This window comes from Lepidochelys kempii, chromosome 1 (genome assembly GCF_965140285.1).
Source record: "Lepidochelys kempii isolate rLepKem1 chromosome 1, rLepKem1.hap1, whole genome shotgun sequence".
In the NCBI taxonomy this organism is placed as follows: domain Eukaryota; kingdom Metazoa; phylum Chordata; order Testudines; family Cheloniidae; genus Lepidochelys; species Lepidochelys kempii.
In genome coordinates this window covers 257,901,376-257,923,145 of record NC_136380.1, presented here as the reverse complement: position 1 = coordinate 257,923,145, position 21,770 = coordinate 257,901,376, and the positions used below count along the sequence as shown (strand labels likewise).

Genomic DNA, 21,770 nt, shown 5'->3' with positions numbered 1-21,770 from the left:
TTTGGTTCCCATAGTAACTACAGCTCATAGATGGGGAGGGTTGTTCCCTAGCAACCATCCCTGAGGCTTACTCTTAGTTCCACCTCTGCACTTCTGGACTTCAGCAGGACCTGCCTGGTTAGAAGAATCACTTTGTCATCTCAACTGAGACCATGGAACAGGTGAGAGATACATTTTAAGAAAGGCTTCACCTCTGAGCCTCAATCTGGAAGCTCGGCCCCCCCTCACCTCCCCCCCCCCCCACTTCAGACACACACACAAACAAAGAAAGGATGAGCCAATCAAAAACACCATTTCATATGTACTGCCACATTGCTTTTCAGGCCTGAGGCAGCACACTGAGTGTACTATCTTTTTGATGCCAGTCCAGGCCACATGTGGCAGGCATGTGGGGCTATTCTTGGCCATCTCTGGCAGCTGATACTGAGCCCCATTTGGCAGGAGATACCAGGCCACTTCTGGCAGGTGTACAGTTCATCTATAATAATAACAGTGCTTTTCCCAGCCAGAGACCTTGTGAGAATGGCACAGCAATACCTTCAGCAGCCTGAGAAGGTTAGTCTTTAGCTCCACTGGGACAAGTCCCATCTTTCTCCTTGGTCAGTGGGAGTCAGAATGGCAGGAAAGTATTGAACGCGGTGAAAATACCTGAGGAATTACATTAATACTTTATTTGGCGTCTTCAGAAAAAGGCAGAGAAAAAAATTTGGTCATTTTATAGCTCTTTGGTCAGGAGTTGTTTTTTATAACATGTGCATGTACAGTGCCTGGCATAGTAGGAGACTCTGGATGAAATTCTGTGGGTTGCGGTATATAGGAGGTCAGGCTAGATGATTGAACAGTCCCTTATGGACTTAAGAGCTATCCATGTTTGAATGGGGCCTCAAGTTCAGTCAGAGGTTCTAGGCACTGCTGTCAGAAAAATATTAAATAGTAATAATAATAATATGTAATTAGTTCAAATCCCAGAAAAGAGGATCTTCATGTGAACGGTAAAGTCACTCAGCTCACCAGAAGCTGGAACAATCAGAGTTACTAAGGAATGTGCTTTGCAGTACAAGGAAAGCAGTGGAGGCAATGCCCCAAGCCTTCTGAGTCAAGGGGTGACCCACAAATGGGAGACTTGCGTGTCTGGGGAACAAGCCGCCCTCTTCCCATGGACATAACAATAATGGTGGTAACTTGATTCAACTCTAGGTGGGAGGTAGGAGTTAACATTGGCGCTAAGTGGGAAAGATCCATTTAGTAACACCGAGTCCTGCAATCTGATAAAAATACAATTAAAATGCTCTTAAAAGGGATTGAAAATAATACAGAAAAAAAACCTAATTCTGTCCCATAGAGCAATCATGTGCCCTCACTCAGGGCCTGATCGAATGGCCAGAAAGTCAATTGGAGCCTGTCCATGGACTGTTGGAACAGGGCCTTTGGAGCCCTGCATTCAGGTTTGGCTATCCAACGTGTAAGATGAATAGGGGGCAGAGAAGAGCAAGGACAAAGGTTAGAGTTGTGGGTGGGATTTGCATGACAGCTCCCTCCCCACAGAATGCAGTCAGTCTGGGGAGTCTGCTGCCATTGAAGGGCACAGAGTAAAATACAGTAGCTGCTTTTTATTAACAAAAGGGCTGGCTAATTTGTTGACAACTAGCATTTGCAGTTATCACAGCTTGGGTGAGGGTAGTCAAAGCAAAGCATAAAATGATTACTGCACAGGTCAGTGCTATGCACATCTCCTCCCCACTTTTGTCTGTTTAGACCTTAAGCTCTTTGGGGCAGGGACAGTCTCTCACTGTGTTTGTAGAGTACCTGGCACAACAGGGTCCTGATCTTGACTGAGCCCTGTAATATACATAACAAATAATAATGTCCATGGCAAATGGCATTCTACAGAAACTGATTATACAGCATTACGGGCTGTAGCCTTTTGGGCCAGTCCTGTAGAACACGGTAGTGCTTTTTAATAAGAGAGGATTATGGACTTGATGGACTGCTCTGGTGTGGTAATTGGCTGCTCTGGCGTGGTAATTCCTAGGTAGAATTTGCTGTACCAGATCAATGTTAAAGGTGGTGCCACACCAGGTTATTTGGTTGTGCCATATCTTACGTCTGACAAACAACCAGCCTAACCCACATTCTTGGCTCCTGCTCTATGCCTACTTAACTCCGCCTTTGTTGCTCTTTCAAGGAGATGCCTATGACCTCGGCCTCCCTTACACCTGCTGCAGCGAAACATGAGTCTGTGCTAGCCAACGGCCCAGCAGGTAAGAGACACAGTGTAACAGCTGCTTTGTTCGCTAGCCCCCACTTTGCACTCAGACTTCTGCCCTAGCTCCCACATTCATGGGGGTTTTCCTCCACCCTTTACACCCCTGTATTCCTGTGGGATTGCTTATTTGCATGAATGTGTGCTGATTGGATATGCATGTGTATGAGAGGTTGATGCACGTGGGTTTGTGAACTGATTAGCTACATACACCTGTGGGAATGAGTTCTCACGAGCAAGCCTGCGCTGCTTAGGTATGTGTGTGCCTAAGAGGGCATTCATGTGAGTGCGTGCCAATTAAAGGCAACAGATGTGTGTGTGTGACAGGAAGTATGCCTGCTGATGTGTGAGAAAGTTCAAGCCTGGGTTCAAGTGCACAGGCTGACTAGCCACACCTGTGTGTGTGTGCGCGCACGTGCTTCTGGACACGTGATCACAGGCACACCCGAGCTCCTCGCACAGACTCCACCCAGCTCAGGGGGTGTAGCTTATGTACACTGTACATTTGTGTAACCATGATGCTGTGCAGTGCAAGACCATTTATTGCCGCACTCCTCTATCAAAATGATGGCAAATTGGTTGAGCTTTTCCTTCTATCTTTAAGTGGAACCTGGAGATGGCAACAAGGAGCATGTCCTGGCTGGGGCACGGGCCAGTGGCAAGAGAACCTCCTTGAAAAGTTCCAGTAGAACCTCCTGGAAGACCTCCAAGAACCCTACAGATAGTGGAACACCCAGGAGTTCTCCTCAAGTCAAATCCCAGGCACCCCCCTCTGCACAGCATCTCCACACCAGAAGCTATAGTAAACAGAGTCTCCAGCCCAAAATGCCTTTTGCACAGCGTCATCTCACCAGAGAAGAAGGAGAAGCAGCCCGGGATGTCTCAGGTGTCAAGGAACCAGCAGTGAGGCAACATCAAAGAGGGAGGACAGGAAGTCTCCTACATCTTGCAAAGTCTACCCAGAAGAAGGCAGAAAGTGTCCAAGCCTACTCAGATGGCAAAGAACCAGCAGCAGGGCAACATCGACCGCTGGGGCCCAGGGTGCCTGGATCTCCCCGAAAGACCACCAAGACCAGCCACAAGGAGGCGAGGGAATTCCCGAATGGCTTAAGTGCAAAGGAATCCTTAGCATCAATAGGGCAAGACGTGAAAGCAGAGGGGAAGCTCTTTCAGGGGAAGAAAAGCAGCATAATCCCAATTAACATCAAACACAAGTTTGGGAGCAGCATCGTGGATGAGCTCGTCACTGAGGAGCAGGTTGTAGAAGAAGTGGTGACACTGATACATGAGGAGGGGGAGGATACTTTGGGGGGAAGGGTTCAGAGGGCTGGGTAACTGGAAGTACAGCACCTGGAGAAGGGTGTTTTAGGGAGAGGCATTTGGGCTTTGTAACTGGGGGGCAGGTCCAGTGACAACTTCCATACCCAGAGGCACCAGATATTCAACCATGTCTTGTGTTCTCTCTGTCTGTCTCCCCATCCTGATTATCTCTCTCCCTCCTTGCACTCATGATGAAGAAGCAGAGGGTGAAGGGCCATTAGAGACAATAGCATTAGAGGGTGAGAGGCTGGGGAGAGGGGGTGTGTCATAGCACCCATCCCTGGGCCAAATTCAGACCTGTTGTAAGAAGATGACACTCCACTGATTTCAGCTAAACAGCACCCATGTATACTAGGTCTGAATTAGCCCATGTATTTAGGCTACACCCAGAGACCGGGGTACACATTGGTGAGAGGTTTCAGAGTAGCAGCCGTGTTAGTCTCTAAGGTGCCACAAGTCCTCCTTTTCTTATTGGTGAGAGGGATACACTCAAGGACAGCGCTTGCCCCTGGGTACATCCAGGGCCTGCACTTAGGGCTGGAGGTGCCTCCGGGGAGTCGGGTGCACTTGGGGTTTCTGGGTCAAGACTGACTCCATGATGTTTGTGCTTGCCAGGCACGTCGTGCTCTGTGTGAGGCTGGACTGATTGAGGGGCAGAAACGACTCAGCAACCGGACCCCTAAACCACCAGAGAATCCCATGGCCACCACACCCTTTGCTGATTATTATGAACTAGGTTACAACCTGAGGTCAAACATCTTCCAAGGTGAGGGGCCTTCCATTTCTACCCCTAGATGTCCCTATACTATTTGCATTGCCCCTGGGTTCCTGCATTGGTCTGTGTGTCTCTTTAACTATACCTCTCCCTCCCCTTCCTCTCCCCCCTCTTGTTCAGAGCACTCCTGTAGCAGGATACAGGGGGAAAGGAGGGATGACTATGGGTCCCCTTTTTACCCATTCCCCCTTTTCCTTATCTTCCCCCCCTCTTCCTTCTTTCCAACCAGCAACAGCGAGGCATGAGGGTCCAGCACGACCACCCATCTCCCCGCCATTCGAGAGCTGCCTGGATAGTAGCTTTTGCAATCAAATGTCTCAAGTTAATAGCTCCAGTTCAAATTATACGCTTGTTCCTCTTTGAGGCCTTCTCAGACATGGTGTTCTGAAGCCTCTCCCCCAAGTCACTGTGCCTCCAGAGTCCTCAGTGATCCCTCTATCTGATCAAATCAGACTGGGGAGCGATATACTGCTCTCACCAGCATGGTATTGGAGTGCCTTTTGTGCATGCACCCAATGCCTCACGAGCCGGATGATGATTATTATGTAGTGTGCCCGGTGGTAGCATGTAGGAATCTCAGTCAAGAATTGGGACCTTTGTGTAGCCAGGTAAAATGAAGACAGTCCCTCCCTCAGGAAGCTCACACTTGGCATCAACCAGTGGCTAACAGCCAAGAGCAGGTCTGGGTGGCTTGGGAGGAGGAGGGAATAATGAAACCAAGAAGAGCTGAGCAGGGCTAGAAGGGACCGAGAGAAGTCACAACTCACCATTGCCTAGCCAGGGCCAGATGGGAGTGATCTGGAGGGCCCATGGCCGAGATAGGTTTGAAGGAGGGATTTAAGAGGGTCAGATGATGGCTTTGTGAGTTACATCCAGGTATTGGGAGCAGTAAGGGAGCGTGCAGTAGGGGAGCGTGCACATAAGTGCTTGAGGGAAAAGTAGACCTTGGGACATGACTCAAAATGATGCTCCATCATGGGCCTGCTCTACCTAAGGGCAGGCAGTACTAGCAGACAAAGTGCAAGAATGCACTGGACAGAGGCCAAGTGGTCGCAGAGCCATACCACAGACCCCATCAGAACACATGGCTGAGTCAAATCCAAATGAAAGTGCTAATGTCAGCTGTGTATCCCTTTTCTCTCCCTTCCTCTCCCCCTTTGGCTGCGGGTACACGTCACTGGTGCCAGCAGCAGAGTGGCTCGTGGTAACAAATTCCTGCACATTCGGTTTCTTGCAGGTGGCCCAATAGAGAGTAAGAGCCTGATGAAGGATTCTTATACTCCAGATGTGATTCAAAGGGCAGTCAGAGACCCCAAACACTGGCATGGAAGGAAAACTGATGACCTAGGTAAGGCTCCTGTCATGAGCAAGCAACTGATGCACTTCAGAACTGGGCTCGGACTAAGAATGGGTTAGAGAGGGGCATTGTCACAGGAGGAGAGCCATTGAGCTAGGGCAGAGCACTGCCACAGGCAGGTGGAAGTTATTAAGCCTGGTTCTTACCCACAGGGAGAGCGGTATCATTAGGAATGAAGCAGCGATTGAACTGTGGTTTGTCTTCTTTATAGGGCGATGGCACCAGAAAAATGCCCTAAACCTTAACCTGCAAAAAGCTTTGGAGCAGAAATATGGGGAGAAGACCAAAGGTACCAAATCTTAGAAGGCAAAAGACAGAGAAGCGAGCCACTCTCCAAGAGGGACCCTGCTCTCCCTGACGCTAGAATAAACCTCTGTGCAGCCTCGATCGGTGTGCTTGCTGAGCAGCGGCAATGCGAGTGGCAGGAAGAGAACTGGGCGATCAGCTGGCAGAAACACAATGGCAAAGCCTTTTATCACAGGGAAAGGGAGGGAGAGTCTTTGGGGGCAGCAGCGTGTGAGAGGACTGAATGGCCATGGAAACGGTTCTCATGGAATCCCTGCAGGTGAGACTGGGGGTGGGGGGGACAAGGAGACTGACTATCCAGCAGACTGGGGACCGTGTTTAGGAAATAGCAAGGCTGGAATATGTGCATGCATGTGTGCGGGCGGAGGCGGGATGCCCATGACTGAATGGCCACGGATGGCACTTTGATGGCTGCCAGCCTCTTTTCCGTCTCTCTCCTGGATTGTGTACACAGTTCTCCTGCACAGCGGAAAGCACATTGGCTGTTTGGTGAGCGGTACAAACCCGGCAGAAAGCCATCAGGCTGTGGGCACTTTCTGTGGGAACACTTTCTCGCAGGTGTTTCTGGGGGGCCAGTCACTCTCAGTACAGCATCAAGGTGCAACTCTTGTGCCCGTCGGGGGCGGAGACTGTGAGGCAGGAGGCAATTTCCTTCCCTCTCATAATTCTGGTTGCTTTGAGGCGGCTAGACAGAGACTCACTTGGAGAGCTCCTGCATTGCCAATGACCTACAGTGACTGTGTGAAAACCGCTGCCGGCACTCACTTCAGCACTGGAGGCAGCAGGGCACCCAGCCAAACCCAGGAGCTCCAAAACCCAAACCAGTGCCAAAAAGCCCATCCCACCAAAAGGGAGCCAGAAGGCTGCAGAGGGACCGCTGGGAGCCCCTGGAATTCGCCATGCTGCTGGGTCATCCCACAGTGAGGAGGATTGTTTTGGGGGCTTTTCTGACAAGTTTCTTGTCTATGCCCCATCTCCCACCATCCCCCATAACAATGTCTCTTTGTGGGCAGGGGTGCCAGCATTGCATGGTGCTCTGATGTCCAGGTCCACCCACAGATAGTAAATCCAAATAGGACTGAATCCCTCAGAAGGGAGGAGATGAACTGTGGCAGGCAAGGGGGTGTCACGCAGTAACACTGTCTGCTGGCTGGGGGTGCAAAGGTGGTTTAGGATCTGCTCATGACGGTCCTGTCTGACACAGCTCCTAAGAGAACCCAGGGGCTTCTAGTACTTGTTCCTTCCTGGTGACCCCCCACAGAACACCTACTTGCCACAAAGTTTGCAAGGGCAGAGGGGCCCTCTCTTTCCCCAGCTGCCCCAGCCATAGGTGCTGGAACTAGGGGTGCTGCCATACCCCTGGGCTTGAAGTGGTTTCCGTCAGCTATAGGGTTTACAGTTTGGTTCAGTGGCTCTGAGCACCCCCCACTAAGCAAATTGTTCCAGCACCCCTGGGCCCAGCCGCACCTCCAAGCTTGGAACTGCTGATTATTTTGCCTGCAGATATGAACTGATTCTGGGCACAAATTAGGGCTGTTTCTCCATGCTCTGTCAGTGGGATTAGGTCAGAGCATGCTGACTGCAGAGGAATGCCAGAGGTTTGCAAATAGAAGAAGTTAAAATGTAACTAGTAGTAACTATGGGAGGATTATCTCCCACCCTCAATAATTAACCATTACGGGTTCTGACGTTCCAAGGAACATGGTGTGGCGGAGAAATAATTGCTCACTGACTAAAAAGGGGGGGACCAAGACGCAGGTCACAGAGATCTCCTACTGGGCTTTCTTTTGCTTCAGCATGGAGTGGCACAGGTCTCAGCCAAGTAGCAAAGCACCCTAGGACACCACCACTCTGCACACTGTATGCTGGGGCTGATGCAGAAGGAGGTTACATGTGCCAATTAAGTGCCGCCCTCAAGGCACCCAGCAAATTAGTGGTGGAGCCCATGCTGCTGCTTCAGCACTCTGACTGTAAAACCTCAGCACCTGATCCCGCCACTTGTGAGTTTTAGAATAGCACATTGGGTACAGCGCCACACGACGTGAGCAAGCGTGGCAAAAACAGAAACTCAGACAAGCATCTGCCCTGATCAGAACGGAGTCTGCTGCCAGCCGAGGACGCTGCCCTGTGCTTTATGCAAATAGAAGCAATGCATTTCTGTTTGCTCAAGACCATGAGATTTGGATAATAAACCAATTTCTCCTGTGCAGCCTACAGGAAGTTGCCCACGCCTGAGAGCCGGATAGTGAGAATTGCTGATAATTATTCATTCATATAAATAAGGAAAGGGTCCAAATGATTAGTTTTGCACACCACTGGCGTATGTAACTGCTTGCTTATATTACTACCTGTATTGGCCTTATCGGTCCCTCCTGCCTCTAGTTAGTCTCACGCTTGTAGAGCCTTGCCTTAAATTACATTGTTAGCACTTTAGAGCTGGGACTGTGTCACCCTATACATGTGTACAGTGCCTAGGCCAACAGGGCTCCCACAGGCCTACAGAGATTATTTGGGATACAGAAAACAGGGCAGCTGGGCGCAGCGAGTTGATACACATCCAGGCATCTGGGTGCAGGGGCAGAGTTAATACATGGGGTTTTTATGGTCTCATTCTAATGCCTACAGAGACACATAACAACACCACAGCACAGACTGGCACACGTGGCCTTCTCTATTCACGAAAGGCTCAGGGCTGGATTAACAAGGTGTGCAACAAGTCAGGAATGAGTTGGGCTGGGAACGCTTGGCTGGCACCTATCTCTGCTCTGGTCAGCCTGAGGCAGTCCTGCCGGCCCCTTGCTTTCAAAAGCAATGAATTCACTATTCACATATCTTAAAGTTTAAAAACAAATGAGTTTATCAGAATTTTAATTATCCAAAAGAAGAATTACACTGAACAATGCAGGCCTGGCAGCATCCAATTAACAGAGCGGGGAAAACAGAAACACACTCCCGAACTGCCCTTTCCTCCCTGTAGTGGATTGAGACTCACCATAGCAGCGCCTCCTGCTGGTCATCTGGGAGTTAGCTCTTTTCCAGCATACAGAGCACCCTCTGCAGGCCGGTGTCCCACCTGCCGCTGGCCCCATGTCCCTCCCAGATCCCAGTTCCCTTTACCTCAGGATTCTGCCCCAGTAGTACCCCCACTCTCTGGGTCTCCCCTCCTCAGGGGAACCCCCAACTCTCTAAGCCCACCTGGCTTCAGTGGGTACTGCCAGTCATCATCTAGCCCCCGCTCACTGGGGCAAACTGCAGTGTGTAATGGACACTCCTCGTTGGCAAGGGGTTAGGACCAGCTGCCTCTACTAGGGTGACCAGATCGCAAGAGTGAAATACCAGGACACATTGGGCGAGGGGGGGTGGGAAGGGACAGACACAGGTGCACACCCCGACCGGAGCCGGAGGCACACTGGTCCGCCTGGCCCTGTGGTGCTACCAGCGTTCCCCTTCCTGTTGGGGATGCGCCCATGCTGCACCACACAGCTCCCCTGCCCAGAACCCCCTGGATCCACTATGCCCAGAGCCCCCCACAATCCTTCCACCACAAATGCACAGTGCTGTGCACACACACACCCTGCCCAGCACCTCCCTGCCCACAGCCCCACTACAGCTGCCCCGCTCCCCACACAGAACCCTCCCCCACTCGCTAGTTTCCCAATACACACAGATTTCCCCTCCCTCCCAGGGCCCTTCCCCACAGCCCCACCACCACAACTACACAATGCCCCATACAGACCCCCACTGCCCTGACACACACACAGATCTCCCCCACTTCCCAGCACCCCCCAACAGGACCCCACTGTCTAGCACCCCAAAACACACAAACCTCCCCCACTGCCCAGTGCCTTCCACACGCCTCCCAGATACTCACCATCACACCCTGCCTTCCCTGGCCACACTTAGCAGCCCTGCTGGGAGGTCTCTGACTCCTAGGGCAAGAGCGGCAAGGGGAGACTCCAGACTCTCCACGTGCTGCGCCCGCCACAAGCGCAAGCTCTGTGGCTCCCATTGGCCAGGAAAAGCACCAATGGGAGCTGCTGCAGAGCGGGGCTTGCAGGCACCAGCAGCACGCAGAGCCCCCCCACCCTAAGAGCCAGAGGGACCTGCCTGGGGGCAAAGCGGGGAGTCCCAGCGGTGCTTACCTGGGGCGGCTCCCATCCCGGGAAGCATCCGGCAGGCAGGTCCCTCTGGCTCCTAAGGTCACAGGTTGGGGGGGGGGGGGGGGCACGGAGGGCTCTCTGCCCCCTCCCAGTGCCTGCAAGCCCCGCCCCTGCAGTGCACGATGCTCCTGCTGGCATGTGGGCACCAGGAACTGCCCCAGGAAGCGGTAAGCGGCAGTGCCGCAGCTGCGGCCCGGATGGTCCCGATATAGGGACAAAGGGCGTCCCGACCAATGTAAGGTCGGGATGCAGGACAAGTCTCCTAAAACCAGGACTGTCCTGATAAAATTGGGACATCTGGTCATCCTAGCCTCTACCTATTCCCAGGCTGCACCTCTGTAGCCCCAGTACCTTTGTAGGCCTTCAGCAAGGCCTGCAGCCTTCCCCAATACTGCTCCAGCTCAGGTTCCTTGCTCCCAGGCAGCTAACCCTTCCCACTCCAGGGCTAGAGTGAGACTTCTACAGCTCCTGGCCTCCAGCCCTCATATCAGTGCCAGCTGTGGCCCGATTAAGCCATCCACACCTGGGGCCAACTATCTCGCCAGCCTCCCTCAGCTGCTCTTAATCCATTTTAATTTGGAGTGGGGCAGCCACCCCACTACACTCCCCTCATCAGCCATGTCACACAAATATACCAAAGTCAGACTCAGACATCCTACGTGGTAGGTGACACATCTAACTCAATCAGTAACAGAGCTGACCCATGGATTGAGAGATGATTTTGCTAGGTCTGATCACTGGGTGGCAGCTCTGAGTCAATGTTGTTCCCTTGCAGAAAGGAGCAGGAAAGAACTGAGTTCTCTTTCCCCGGCACTGTTACTCACCAAAGCAGCTAGCTAGTTGCTATCATCTCCTACAAACAGCCAGTGTACTGGGAATCCAGCATGTCATAGTATTTGAGCAATTAGAGATAGAAGAGATCCATTAAACCATAGTTTGTCCACTCGCATAACCTTTCCCCTGCCCCAACCCTAGTTTTCCCTGCAATAATATATGTCCTCCCTGGCTTTGTCCAGTCTGGTTTTACGTGTCCTGGTGATGGGGCTTCCACTACCTCCCTAGAGACATCATTCTGCAGGATAGAGTCACAGATAGGAAAGGTTTCTCCAGCTGCAGCCAAGTTTCCCCATTGCTGTTTCACCCCTTGACTCCTTGTCCCATCCTTAGCAATTCCAATCCCTCCTTGACAGGTTTGCTATCTACATCCTTCCAACACTAATTCTTCTGGATGCGTATTATCTCTCTAAATAAACTAGATCTGTTTTCAGAATGTGAGGCATTTCATTCCAGGTGCTTGCACCAGAATCTTATCCGTGACATGACATTTGATCGTTCATGCTGTGAAGTTTGCATTGAACTCAATATTACATTGCAGCAGAAGCGTGGCAAAGCTAACATGATAATGGCAGGGGGATTAGAGCTGTGTGTAACGAGCAGAGCTCTCCAAAGGGGAGAGATTTCCTGGTTTCTCTAGCCAAGTACGCTGATACAGCTGAGGAGGATGTGGTGCTGATTGACATCTGCCACTCACTTTGGAAGGAGGGCTGGGAAGAAGGACTGCCCTTTGCTTTTCCTGCCTGGGTTCGGGAGGGGAAACAGTGATGACAAGAAGAGGCAACAGGCTTCGAGTGGGGGACTCGAATCCATTCACCTGTTCTCTTGCCCTCACCAGTCCTCTTGTAGCACTAGTACAGTTCCTTGGCCCTGACAGCTGGTTCCTGTCCTGCCCACGGAGGCAACACAAAGTAATCGTCACACTTCAGGGTTTTGAAGAGCTGAATGGCCTGCATGTGAAGAGCAGGCTCTCGCTTGCTATTGACAGATCCTCCATCACAGGGCGGCTTTCCAAATGCCTGTCTGGCTTCTGATGTCTGATCAGCCAGGGGGCCTTTCTCACCCATGGGGGGCTTCTCACCAGGTTTGAGGCCAGGAAAGAAGCAGTATTCCCCCACCTGGCGTAGAAAAACTGGTCCGGTGCCATCGGGGTTGAACATGACCACATTATCCTCTTGCCCAGGCTCTGCTTTAGCAAAATCAACCCCCTCCGATAGGATGGGTGGGGAAAAAACGACGGGTTCTGGAGTGCCACAGAGAGCCTTGGGGAACATAACATAGCTCCCAAATCCAGAGAGAGCGGCTGATGCTGGAGATGGAACTGGGACTGCGACACCAGGTTTTTCAGGGCCCAACTCGGGGCTAGGGGTGCCCTCTGTGGCATGGGGCAGTTGTGGGTTGGATGACAACATGCCAGAAGCAGTGGGCATCCCCTCCAGTGGGGCCTGTGCAGGGGACAGATGGGCAGAGTCTCTTGCTGGCATCAGTGACAGACCTTCCGTGGTGACGTATCCCAGTGGCAATTTCTGACCGGAATTGTTTAAGACGGCAGCAATCGGTGACCTTTGACCTTTGGTGTCCCCTTGTGCCACTTCCCCACCTGCTGGCTGGCCTTGTGGCCCTTCTTGCCCTCCAGCAAGTGGCTGCTTCATCTCTTTCTCAGCAGGAAGCGAGACGGGGTGGAGCTGAGCTTCTCCTCTCTCCTCCTCCACCAGCAGGATCTGGGAAGAGGCCCCCTGGGGTAGGGACACGTACTCCAGGGACACTGGCCTCCCCTTGGTTCCCAGTGGGGCAGCTTCCTGGTCCTGATGAATGTCAGGCAGGGAGCACCCATGGGGGAAGTGCAAGTATGGACCATTAAAGTCAAAGCAGGACATGGGTGCCTGAGAAGCAGTGACCTTAGCACTGCTCCTCCAGGGGAGCATGGCTGGTGACAAGGACTGACTGGTGCTCTGACTCGAATGGCAGATAGCCGGGGCTGCAGGATGTGGAGCTGGAGTTGTCACTTCAAGAGTCTGATATGGGTTCTTTGGGTCCAGTGCACCAAGGAAGCACATCATCCTCTCGGTCACGACTGCAGGGAGCTCTGCTGAACTAACCTTCATCTGTCTGCAAGGGGGAAACAAGAGGAATCAGAGATGGCACCCTGCAGAGAACATCACATATGGACAGGGAGTGGAGCTGAGGGCCTCCTGGGAGAAAGGTCTTCTGCGGGTGAGAAGGAATCTTTCCCTGGGGGCAGATTATCGCATAACTGCCTATGGCAGAATTTCTTGTGCTTTCCTCTGAAGCAGCTGGCACCGGCATCTATTCCTGGCAAGATACTGGACTAGATGGACCATTGGCTGGACCCAGTCTGGCAATTTCTGTGTTTCTTGAGTCTAAGGGGCCCAAGCAGCACATCACCCTTCAGAGACCATGATCACCACCACCTACATTATATATAGCACCAGACCTTTGCCTGGCACTGGGCAAGGTTTATAAAAAGACATGGTCCCTGCTGCAAGGAACTTACAGCCACTGAGGTAGAAGACAGAAAAAGGGAGGGAGCAAACAAGGAGTGATGGGGGTTCAAATAAATACAAATAATGGCCTGCGCTTTCCAAAAGTGACTAGTGATGGCTGGGCACCCACCCATGGGCAGTGGGTATCAAAGGCCAGGGGAGACTAAGCCTCCCCTGACCGAGGCCGTGGCCTTGCCAGTGATCCACCCCTAGGCCATGCCCTCACTCCCCCTCTCCCCTTAAGCCAGCAGGGGCTCAGCTCCTTCCAGTGGCCTGGAGCTCAGGGTTGGTGCTGGCAGCCCAGGGCTGGGGTGGCCGGGGTGGCTCAAGGAGGGTGAAGAGCCTCTGTCCCCAACCTGGAAGGGGAGAGCGCTCTAAGCCCTGGGAAAAGGGGTACAGCTATAAGTGTCTCCAAGTTGGGACTCAGGCTATTCTAACTGAATATGGCCTTCCTCAGGCTACTCTTCTTAACCCAGAATCCCTCACAGCATAGAGCATGATGGGTACCCTGCCTCAGCACAACCTCCCTACATCAGGAGCTGTGCGGAGGGCAGTCTTGGGTTTCTTACATTTGCCCCACACTACTGCATTGGAGGAATTATCCTCTGTCCTATTGCAGCCCCAGCTGGCTCTTGTATGCTGCCAGAGCCAGAATCAGCCCCAAGAGTGGTGAGGGCCTCACTTCCAGGAGGCAGGAAAATAGGATGTGTAGGGCAGGGGGCGTGTATGCATCTGTATGCTGGGGGTGCTTATCCACCTCCATTTCCAGATTGGGAAATCAAAGGCAAGCCCATTACCAGAAGGAGAGATCAGGGAGGAAGGGCTCAGGGTTTGGGACTGGTGTTTCCAGGGAGCCAGGGAGAGCAGGGGCTGCAAGTCCATCCATTGACATTTCCAGATGGTCATGTGGAGGATGTGCCAAGGTTTATCATTCACACCAGTTACATTTGCCATCCGTCCCTGATGGGATCAGCCACCCAGAGGAACTGAGATGCCACCATCACCAAGCAACGTCTCAGAGAGTATCACCACTGAGCAGTGCACTGACCACTCACCCATCCAGCACTTGGATGCAGCTGGCCAGGTCCATCTTCTCGGAAGGGCTCTGCTTGCCAAAGTCCAGCTGGCTGCTCGGCAGCGGAATCCCAAGTGCTACTTTCTGAAAAGAGACAAGGGCAGATAGCATTCCTGGCAGACAGAGGGTGATTCCCTGAGGGCAGAGGGGAGCCAGAAGCCCCATAGTGGAGATGCCACAGTGTGTGGTAGCACTTTAACCCCTCTTGGGGGCAACATTGCTCCTGGGGACTGGTGGTTTGATGGGGGGAATAGGTCTGGAGGCCTCCTGCTGGAGGCCTTGTCGCCCTGCCTCACCACACCCCAGAAAAGAGCAGAGGAGAAGTCCTCCAGGCAGTCTAGAGAGGCTGCAGGGGAGCAGCTAATCAGAGAGGCTGCTGGAGTGACCAGTCAGGGGGCAGAAGGGCCATATAAAAGGAAGCCGCAGGGACACAGCAGTCAGTTGCTGCCTGGAGCTTGAAGAATGGGTGCATGGCTGGCTGGAAGAGTAGCAAGACCATGGCCAGCTCAGTGCAGGCAGGCTGAGCCCAGGACCTAGCCAGACCAGGCAAGGGTACCATGATGGGCCCTGCTGGTCTGGTTGAAGACTAAGCCCAGGGAGAGCTGCCAAAAAGACACTAACCGAGGGTCCCGAGATGGGCTCCTTTGGGGCTGTTAAAGAAGGCAGTACCTCTGGAGGAAGCCTTGGTGCTAGAGCCCCGTACCAGAGCCATGAGCAAGACCTAGAGACTGTACACCCCAGAAGGGGGGACAGTGTGTGTGACTCAGCCGGAGGGGGGGGGTGTGCTCATGAGAGGCAGGTGCCACCCCATTGTAAGAACTGAAAAGAAAGCAGGCTCACACCCAACCAGGAAGGGGGCACCTGCAAGAGGTGTGTACTGCCCTGTTCAAAACTGAGTAATTGCAGTCATGTATTGGCGCTCACAAGTGTAAGGTAAAACACAGTGGCAAAAATCCTGCTATCTCCTGGGCTTCTCCTATGCACCAATGGGCAGGGTCCTCAGACAATGTGTCCCCACATGTGCTGTGAAAGGATAGAGGCTTGAGAGGGCAATTAACCTGCCTGCTTGAACCTGGAGGATGGGCCAGGACTAATCAGAAGTAAAGCCCAGGTGGGGAAGAGAAGGGCTTGTGGCCATAAAGAGCTGAGTGAGACTCATGGGAGGAAGGAGACCCAGGGGAGAAGAGGTGGGAAGTAACCTGAGAGAAGGCTGAGAGGGCGAAGGCAGAGCAGACAGGCTACTCCAGGGGTGAGTGGGAAGCCTGACTGGAGACATGGGCCCTGAAGAGCAGTAGCTTGCCTGAGCCCCTGAGAGAGGGGAGGAGCGTGCCAGCCCCTGGACAGCGGGGCTGTTGAAAGCCCAGGTCCTGTGAGGCCGAGGTGGCCAGCTGAGCCCAGCCAGGCTGAGGGTTTGGTTTTGTTTACAGTTCTGTTGGACTTGGTCAAGAACTCGGCTGGCCAGAAGCGGCAGGACTCTGTCAAGTCGTCAGACCAGAGGGCCGGGATACTCTTACAGCTGGAGTAGGCCAAAGGGTAGTAGGGGAAAGCTCAGTTCTCTCTTACCTGGAGGTAGCTCTGGAGCAGCTGACTCCTGCCGGGATTTGGAATCTTTTCCTCCCATTTTTTCTTCTTGCTGTAACAAGACAGAGTTTGCAGGGTCACTTCTCTTGGGAGGAGGCTACAGCAGATACACAGCCTTACCCTGGGCCCCCTTGTCAACCCAGAGGTCCTGAAACTCCATGGCCCTACACTCAAGCTGCTGTCTGACATGGAGAGAGCTCTGCGCTGCACCCCAGGCATATCTCCAGCTCAACTAAGCCCTAGATCCACGATAGGGATGTGCTCACGCAGCACCTCCCTGCACTCACTCTATTGGTGTGTCTGGTGAATCTCCAACTCCCAGTGCAGACTTACCTGAGTAGGCATCTATAACCACACCAGCCAAATGCTATCAGCACGATGGTGAAGACTGGGATCAGCAGTGGGAGAATCAGTGGTGACCCGGCTGAGGCAGATAAATGAGAGAGAGAGATATAGACAGCAACAGAAAATGGCTTCATTCTGTATCGAAACTTACATTCTGGATGCTCTTTTGGGATGATATTGAGGTCAGGAAAATGTAGGTTGCCTGTCAAGTCACGAGTCCTAACTGACAGGTGTGTTAGACCATGGAATACTCACCCACTTGGGATAGACTAGATGTGACCTAATCAGGAGAGCTGGGCAAAGTACCAGGAGAATGAATTGGTCAACACATTTGCTAAATCCAACTCTTGATTTGGTCTGAGCCCCTTCTTTGGGTTTTTCATGAACATCTGGACAACCAGTTTGTTTGTGCAAACACCTGGGGACGAGCTTGTATTTGTGTGAGTCTTCATATGCTCACAGACCTCATACGTTTCCAAGAAAGAATTCCCTCTCCTGCATAACTCCAAGGGACAGGGTCTCCCAGGAGGTACTGTGGAAATGGGGTTCTCCTCTACAGATCTCATTAGGTCAACCCCAAATGGGATATAGTCCTCAAGCCCCTGTTCTCCCCAGTCCCATGTTAGGACTATTTAAAAAAAACTAAAGAAATTCCCAAAGCAAATAACTTTGTTAAAGTGAAGTTCAGACTGAGGGCTTATCTGTACTTATGGCTAAATCGGCCTTGTTGCGATCAGTGCAGCAGTGTCAATTTAGTGGGTCTGGTGAAGATACACTAAGTCGATGGGAAAGCACTCTCCCGTCAACATCTGTACTCCGCCTCCCTGGGAGGCAGAAGGTAAATTGGCCAGAGAGCGTCTCCCATCAACACAGCATGGGGATCTGAGGGTCATAGTGGACCACAAGCTAAATATGAGTAAACAGTGTAACATTGTTGCGAAAAAAAGCAAACGTCATTCTGGGATGTATAAGCAGGAGTGTTGTAAGCAAGACACAAGAAGTAATTCTTCTGCTCTACTCCGCGCTGATCAGACCTCAACTGGAGTATTGTGTCCAGTTCTAGGTGCCACATTTCAGGAAAGGTGTGGACAAATTGGAGAAAGTCCAGAGAAGAGCAACAAAAATTATGAATGGTCTAGAAAACATGACCTATGATGGAATATTGAAAAAATTGGGTGTGTTTAGTCTGCAAAAGAGAAGACTGAGAGGGGACATGAAAACAGTTTTCAAGTACATAAAAGGTTGTTACAAGGAGGCAGGATAAGAATTGTTCTTCTTAACTTCTGAGGATAGGACGAGAAGCAATGGGCTTAAATTGCAGGAAGGGCAGTTTAAGTTGGACATAAGGAAAAACTTTCTAACTGTCAGGTTAGGAAGCACAGGTTAAGCACTGGAATAAATTGCCTAGGGAGATTGTGGAATCTCTATCACTGGAGATTTTTAAGAGCAGGTTAGACAAACACCTATCAGGAATGGCCTAGATAATACTTAGTCCTGCCATGAGTGCAGGGGACTGGAAGAGATGACCTCTCGAGGTCCCTTCCAGTCCTATAATTCTATGGTGTAGACACTGCTGTAAGTTGACCTAAGTTTCATCAACTTCAGTTACTTAATTTACATAATTTATGTAACTGAAGTAACGTAACTGAGGTCGACTTACAGCTTTAGTGTAGACCAACCCTCCAAGAACAGATCAGTAACTTCAGGGTGAAGATCCTTACAAGAACACTGCAGATAGCAACAAAAAAAGACTTGCAGTTAAGTGTAAATGTACAGGAAACACAAACATTTGAGAGTCTAGAAATTCACAATTAAGGCTTATTCAGTCACCTCTCCTGTTTGTACAGGTTCAGGAAGCCAATCAGAGACCAGGAATTCCATCATGAGACCTAGTGACCAATCACACAGACTGAATTCCAAATACTGAACAACACTCCCATGAAGCAATGCTTCTCTGAATGACCAGAGAAACCCATGTAGGCTCTGATGGATTTGCTTAAAATCAGTTGCAAAGAGCCCATCTTTTCATTATTTCACAAACATGAAAATGTTGTTCAGAATGAACAGTTCAACCAGCTCCACTGATTAATCCCTTTCTACCTTCTAGCATGGATCATTCCTTCCCTTCTCCAGACCTCCACTTAGATCCATGAACTTCTCACACTGGCCTCCAGCCCCATTTTCAGCCTGACCACGTCCAGTGGGATCCAGTCTGCCTGGTTCCTCTTAAAGGTAGTAACCTGGACACCTCAAAGGCTGCAGTGCAGAGATACTATGTGTAGGGGAAGATTACAGTCATGTGACCCTCCTGTGAAATTCTATACATTGGGGAAGCGTGCTGTAACCCCCATATTCCTCATTTTTGTATAATTGTGATCTTACGTATAAAGCATGCCTTGTAATGTATCAGGGAAAGGTTATGATCTGCTGAAAGTCATTTCTCTAGCCATAGATGTGTATCATTAATGCATATGAAGTTATGAGAATTGTGTAGTATGGTTGTCACTAAAACATGCTGTAAGTTGGGGGAATCAGCCAAATATTAGCTCCCCAGAGGCAACAGCAAGGAAAGTAACCAACGCCTGGGCAGGGTGTCAAAAAACCCATCAACAGCCATTATTCAGCAAGGGAGCTACAATGCAATGACTCACCTGCATGAGGCCACACCCAAGAGAATTGCTCAACCTTGCTTGGAGAGACTAAGTAATGCTCACCTGACTCTGAAGCGGGGGGCAGGGGGCAAAGACAAGAGGGGAGAAAGGACATGATAAAAGGGAGAGATATTTGCCATGCTCTTCCTCTCTCTTCCACCTACATCCACAGATACCACACCAAGCAACTGAAGCACTGATCAAAGGGGAGAGCCTGACTGAAGAGCAACCAGCCAGCCTGTAGTGAGAAGCATCTAAGTTTGTGTGAAAGTAGAATGAATTATATTGAAATTATAATTCATTAAAGAAATGCTGCTTGAAGGGTTTGTTGAAATATAGTTGTCAGGAAGAGAAACATTAAGGAGTGTGAGACAATGGGTCCTCAAACTAATTAACTTAGAGCTCCTACTGAGCTAGGAGATTGGTTAACGTTAGTATGCAAATAAGACATGTATGTATATTTGTCAGTTTCTGCTTCCTTTTGTCTCTTATGTTAAATTGGCTTTCCCTTATCTGTTTAAATAAGTTAGCTTGAGCTTTTGCAGGAGGCTCACATATCTGGGTGCATTGGCAAAGCGCTTTGCTAATAAACAGAGTGGTCTGACAAATTCAGTGAGTCTTGAATTTGACTTTGACAATTTGAAGGTTCCACCGAGATGGCAACCGTCTTCACTGGGGCCATGTGACTCCTGACCGTTCTTAGGATGGCCGTAGCAAGCCGGCACCTGGGCATTTGGCCCGAGCGGTCCTCCACCAGAATGGAAGTGTGCATGAGCACAGTGAAGTCTACGCCATCGAACCTGTTGGTTCCCACTCTGTTCTGGTAGGGATCCCGGGATCTGACATCAGGAATCTGGTCAGGTGATTATTTCTATGTTTTGTCCGGACTGAGGACTGTCTTGTCTCTGTGTCTATCTGTCCTCCCTGTGGTGTGTCTGAGTCTGGGTGCCGTCTTCGTCCGGGGATCAGCTGACCAAAGGGTTCCTGTCCCCACGGTCTGAGTGAGTGAAATCTGCACAATCACAGCCACACAGCGCCTTGGGTAAAACCCTTGGTGTGAAAGCAAGGGCGATGGAGGCAGTAGCCTGTGGGCTCCTTTTGTGTGTTGCACGGGGTATCGCTCTGACGAACCCGACTTTCCTTCTTGTGTGATTGGTGTGTAAAGTCCTCCTGTATGGGTAACCAGATGTCTAAGTCGGGACAGTTCCCTAAAGGAACACCAGCTCATTTTATGTATTTTAAGAAGGGTCTGGACTCCTGTAAATTTCTGGAAAAATGGTCTAGGCTAACTCAGGAGAATCCCAAAATTCAGTGGCCACTGTTAGGGTCTTGGGACAAAGACCAAGTAGATGTCTTAAAAGATAAACTCGGCCAACCTAAAACTAAATTGGCAAAAGGAAAGGTTGGTTGTTTCATGCAGTGGTGGGCAAATCATTGGTGGACAGAATCAAAACTTGCCTTCTCAAAGATTCAAATAATAAGTTAAAAGCTTTATTAGAAGCCTCCTCTCCTGCTGCCAGACCGAGCGCTCCCCTTTATCCCGTTCTCCGAGAAAACCAGGATCGATCCCATCCACCTTCATACTCCCATCTCATTGTGGGAAAGGACGAAGAAAACCCCTTGTTAAATTCTGGGGATGACGATGAGGAAGATGCATTAATTGGCTTGGCATCCTTGCATCGGATCAATAGGCGGTCACAACAACTCCCAGGGGTCTCCAGTTCAGACCAGTCCGGATTGTCCAATACCGCCCAGGCCCATTCCTCCGGTACCACTCAGACCCACAAAGAAACCCACCCCCCGTTCCCCCAAAACCCTCCAGTCTGCCTGACTCCTCTGTTTTTCCCCATACATACGAAGATAGCCTGGACACTGATTGGGCCCAACACTTACGCTCTGGCTCTAAACCTGTCCAGGCTCCCCTCTGAATCCTGCATACTGGGGGCCAACAAGAGAGTCCCACTTGGAGCTATAAACCCTGGACTCATACAGAGCTCCTTTCAATTGTAAAAGGCTTTCCAAAACCCCTGGAAAATCCTACCACATTTGCAGAGGAGTTTTTGTTAGTGTGCGACACCTATGAACCCTCTGAGGCAGACCTCCTGCAGCTGTGCAAGCTACTTGTAACCCCTAGCGAGCATGGAAAATGGCTCACAGCAGCCAACTGGCCCATCAGTGAGCGCCATTCAACTCTACCAGACACCGGTCCTGACACTGAATACCGGAAAAAGTGTAAAGACCGAACTAAAAACCTACATGAGGCCATCCCTCAAGTATGGACTCCAAAAACAAACTGGACAGCCATACATACATTGCTGTAAACAGCGACAGGGAGAAAGTCCGGGTGACGATCGCACCTGACTGACTGACGTTTTTCTGCAACATTCTGGTATACAGCAACCGGGTGAAAATGGGAAGGGTGCCCTGGCTCATGCGTTTGTTAATGGCCTCCTACCTGCTATTGGCAATATGCTAAAGCGAATAAGTGTTGGGTGGGAAACGGAAACCATGGATAAATTGCAATCAGTGGCAGAACACTGCCATCACACTCTAAAGGGAAAGGAGGAACAATCTTCCCAAAAGTTAATGGCCCTGCAAA

General features: G+C 51.0%; 3 protein-coding genes across 5 annotated transcripts in view; 1 reads left to right on the top strand and 2 right to left on the bottom strand.

The window, feature by feature from the left end:
• Window positions 1-10,622, bottom strand: part of MPST (mercaptopyruvate sulfurtransferase) — a 33,598-nt gene extending 22,976 nt beyond the window's left edge. Inside the window, exon 1 of the mRNA XM_073325434.2 lies at window positions 10,164-10,622. Within this exon, the coding sequence (XP_073181535.2) occupies window positions 10,164-10,486 (323 nt within the window). The 5' untranslated portion in view covers window positions 10,487-10,622. The remainder of the gene's footprint in view (window positions 1-10,163) is intronic.
• CIMIP4 (ciliary microtubule inner protein 4) lies at window positions 69-6,100 on the top strand. Of its 2 annotated transcripts, XM_073325362.2 has the most exons (6): window positions 77-161; window positions 2,186-2,261; window positions 2,868-3,520; window positions 4,199-4,349; window positions 5,596-5,706; window positions 5,927-6,100. In XM_073325362.2, exons 1-6 carry the CDS (start codon window positions 153-155, stop codon window positions 6,016-6,018), a joined length of 1,092 nt encoding a protein of 363 aa, XP_073181463.1. In that variant the 5' UTR covers window positions 77-152; the 3' UTR covers window positions 6,019-6,100. The 2 variants fall into 2 exon arrangements, with proteins under 2 accessions (XP_073181471.1, XP_073181463.1); XM_073325370.2 differs by lacking the exon at window positions 5,596-5,706 and having other exon boundaries at window positions 69-161.
• Window positions 10,623-10,771: 149 nt separating the features above from the next.
• LOC140903696 (cytokine receptor common subunit beta) overlaps window positions 10,772-21,770 on the bottom strand; it is a 36,550-nt gene continuing 25,551 nt past the window's right edge. For both annotated transcript variants that reach the window (XM_073325405.2, XM_073325395.2), the window contains 4 exons: window positions 16,509-16,599; window positions 16,158-16,227; window positions 14,575-14,678; window positions 10,772-13,124 (listed from right to left, as the gene is read on the bottom strand). In XM_073325405.2, coding sequence (XP_073181506.2) covers window positions 11,867-13,124; window positions 14,575-14,678; window positions 16,158-16,227; window positions 16,509-16,599 — 1,523 coding nt within the window. In that variant the 3' untranslated portion in view covers window positions 10,772-11,866. The remainder of the gene's footprint in view (window positions 13,125-14,574; window positions 14,679-16,157; window positions 16,228-16,508; window positions 16,600-21,770) is intronic.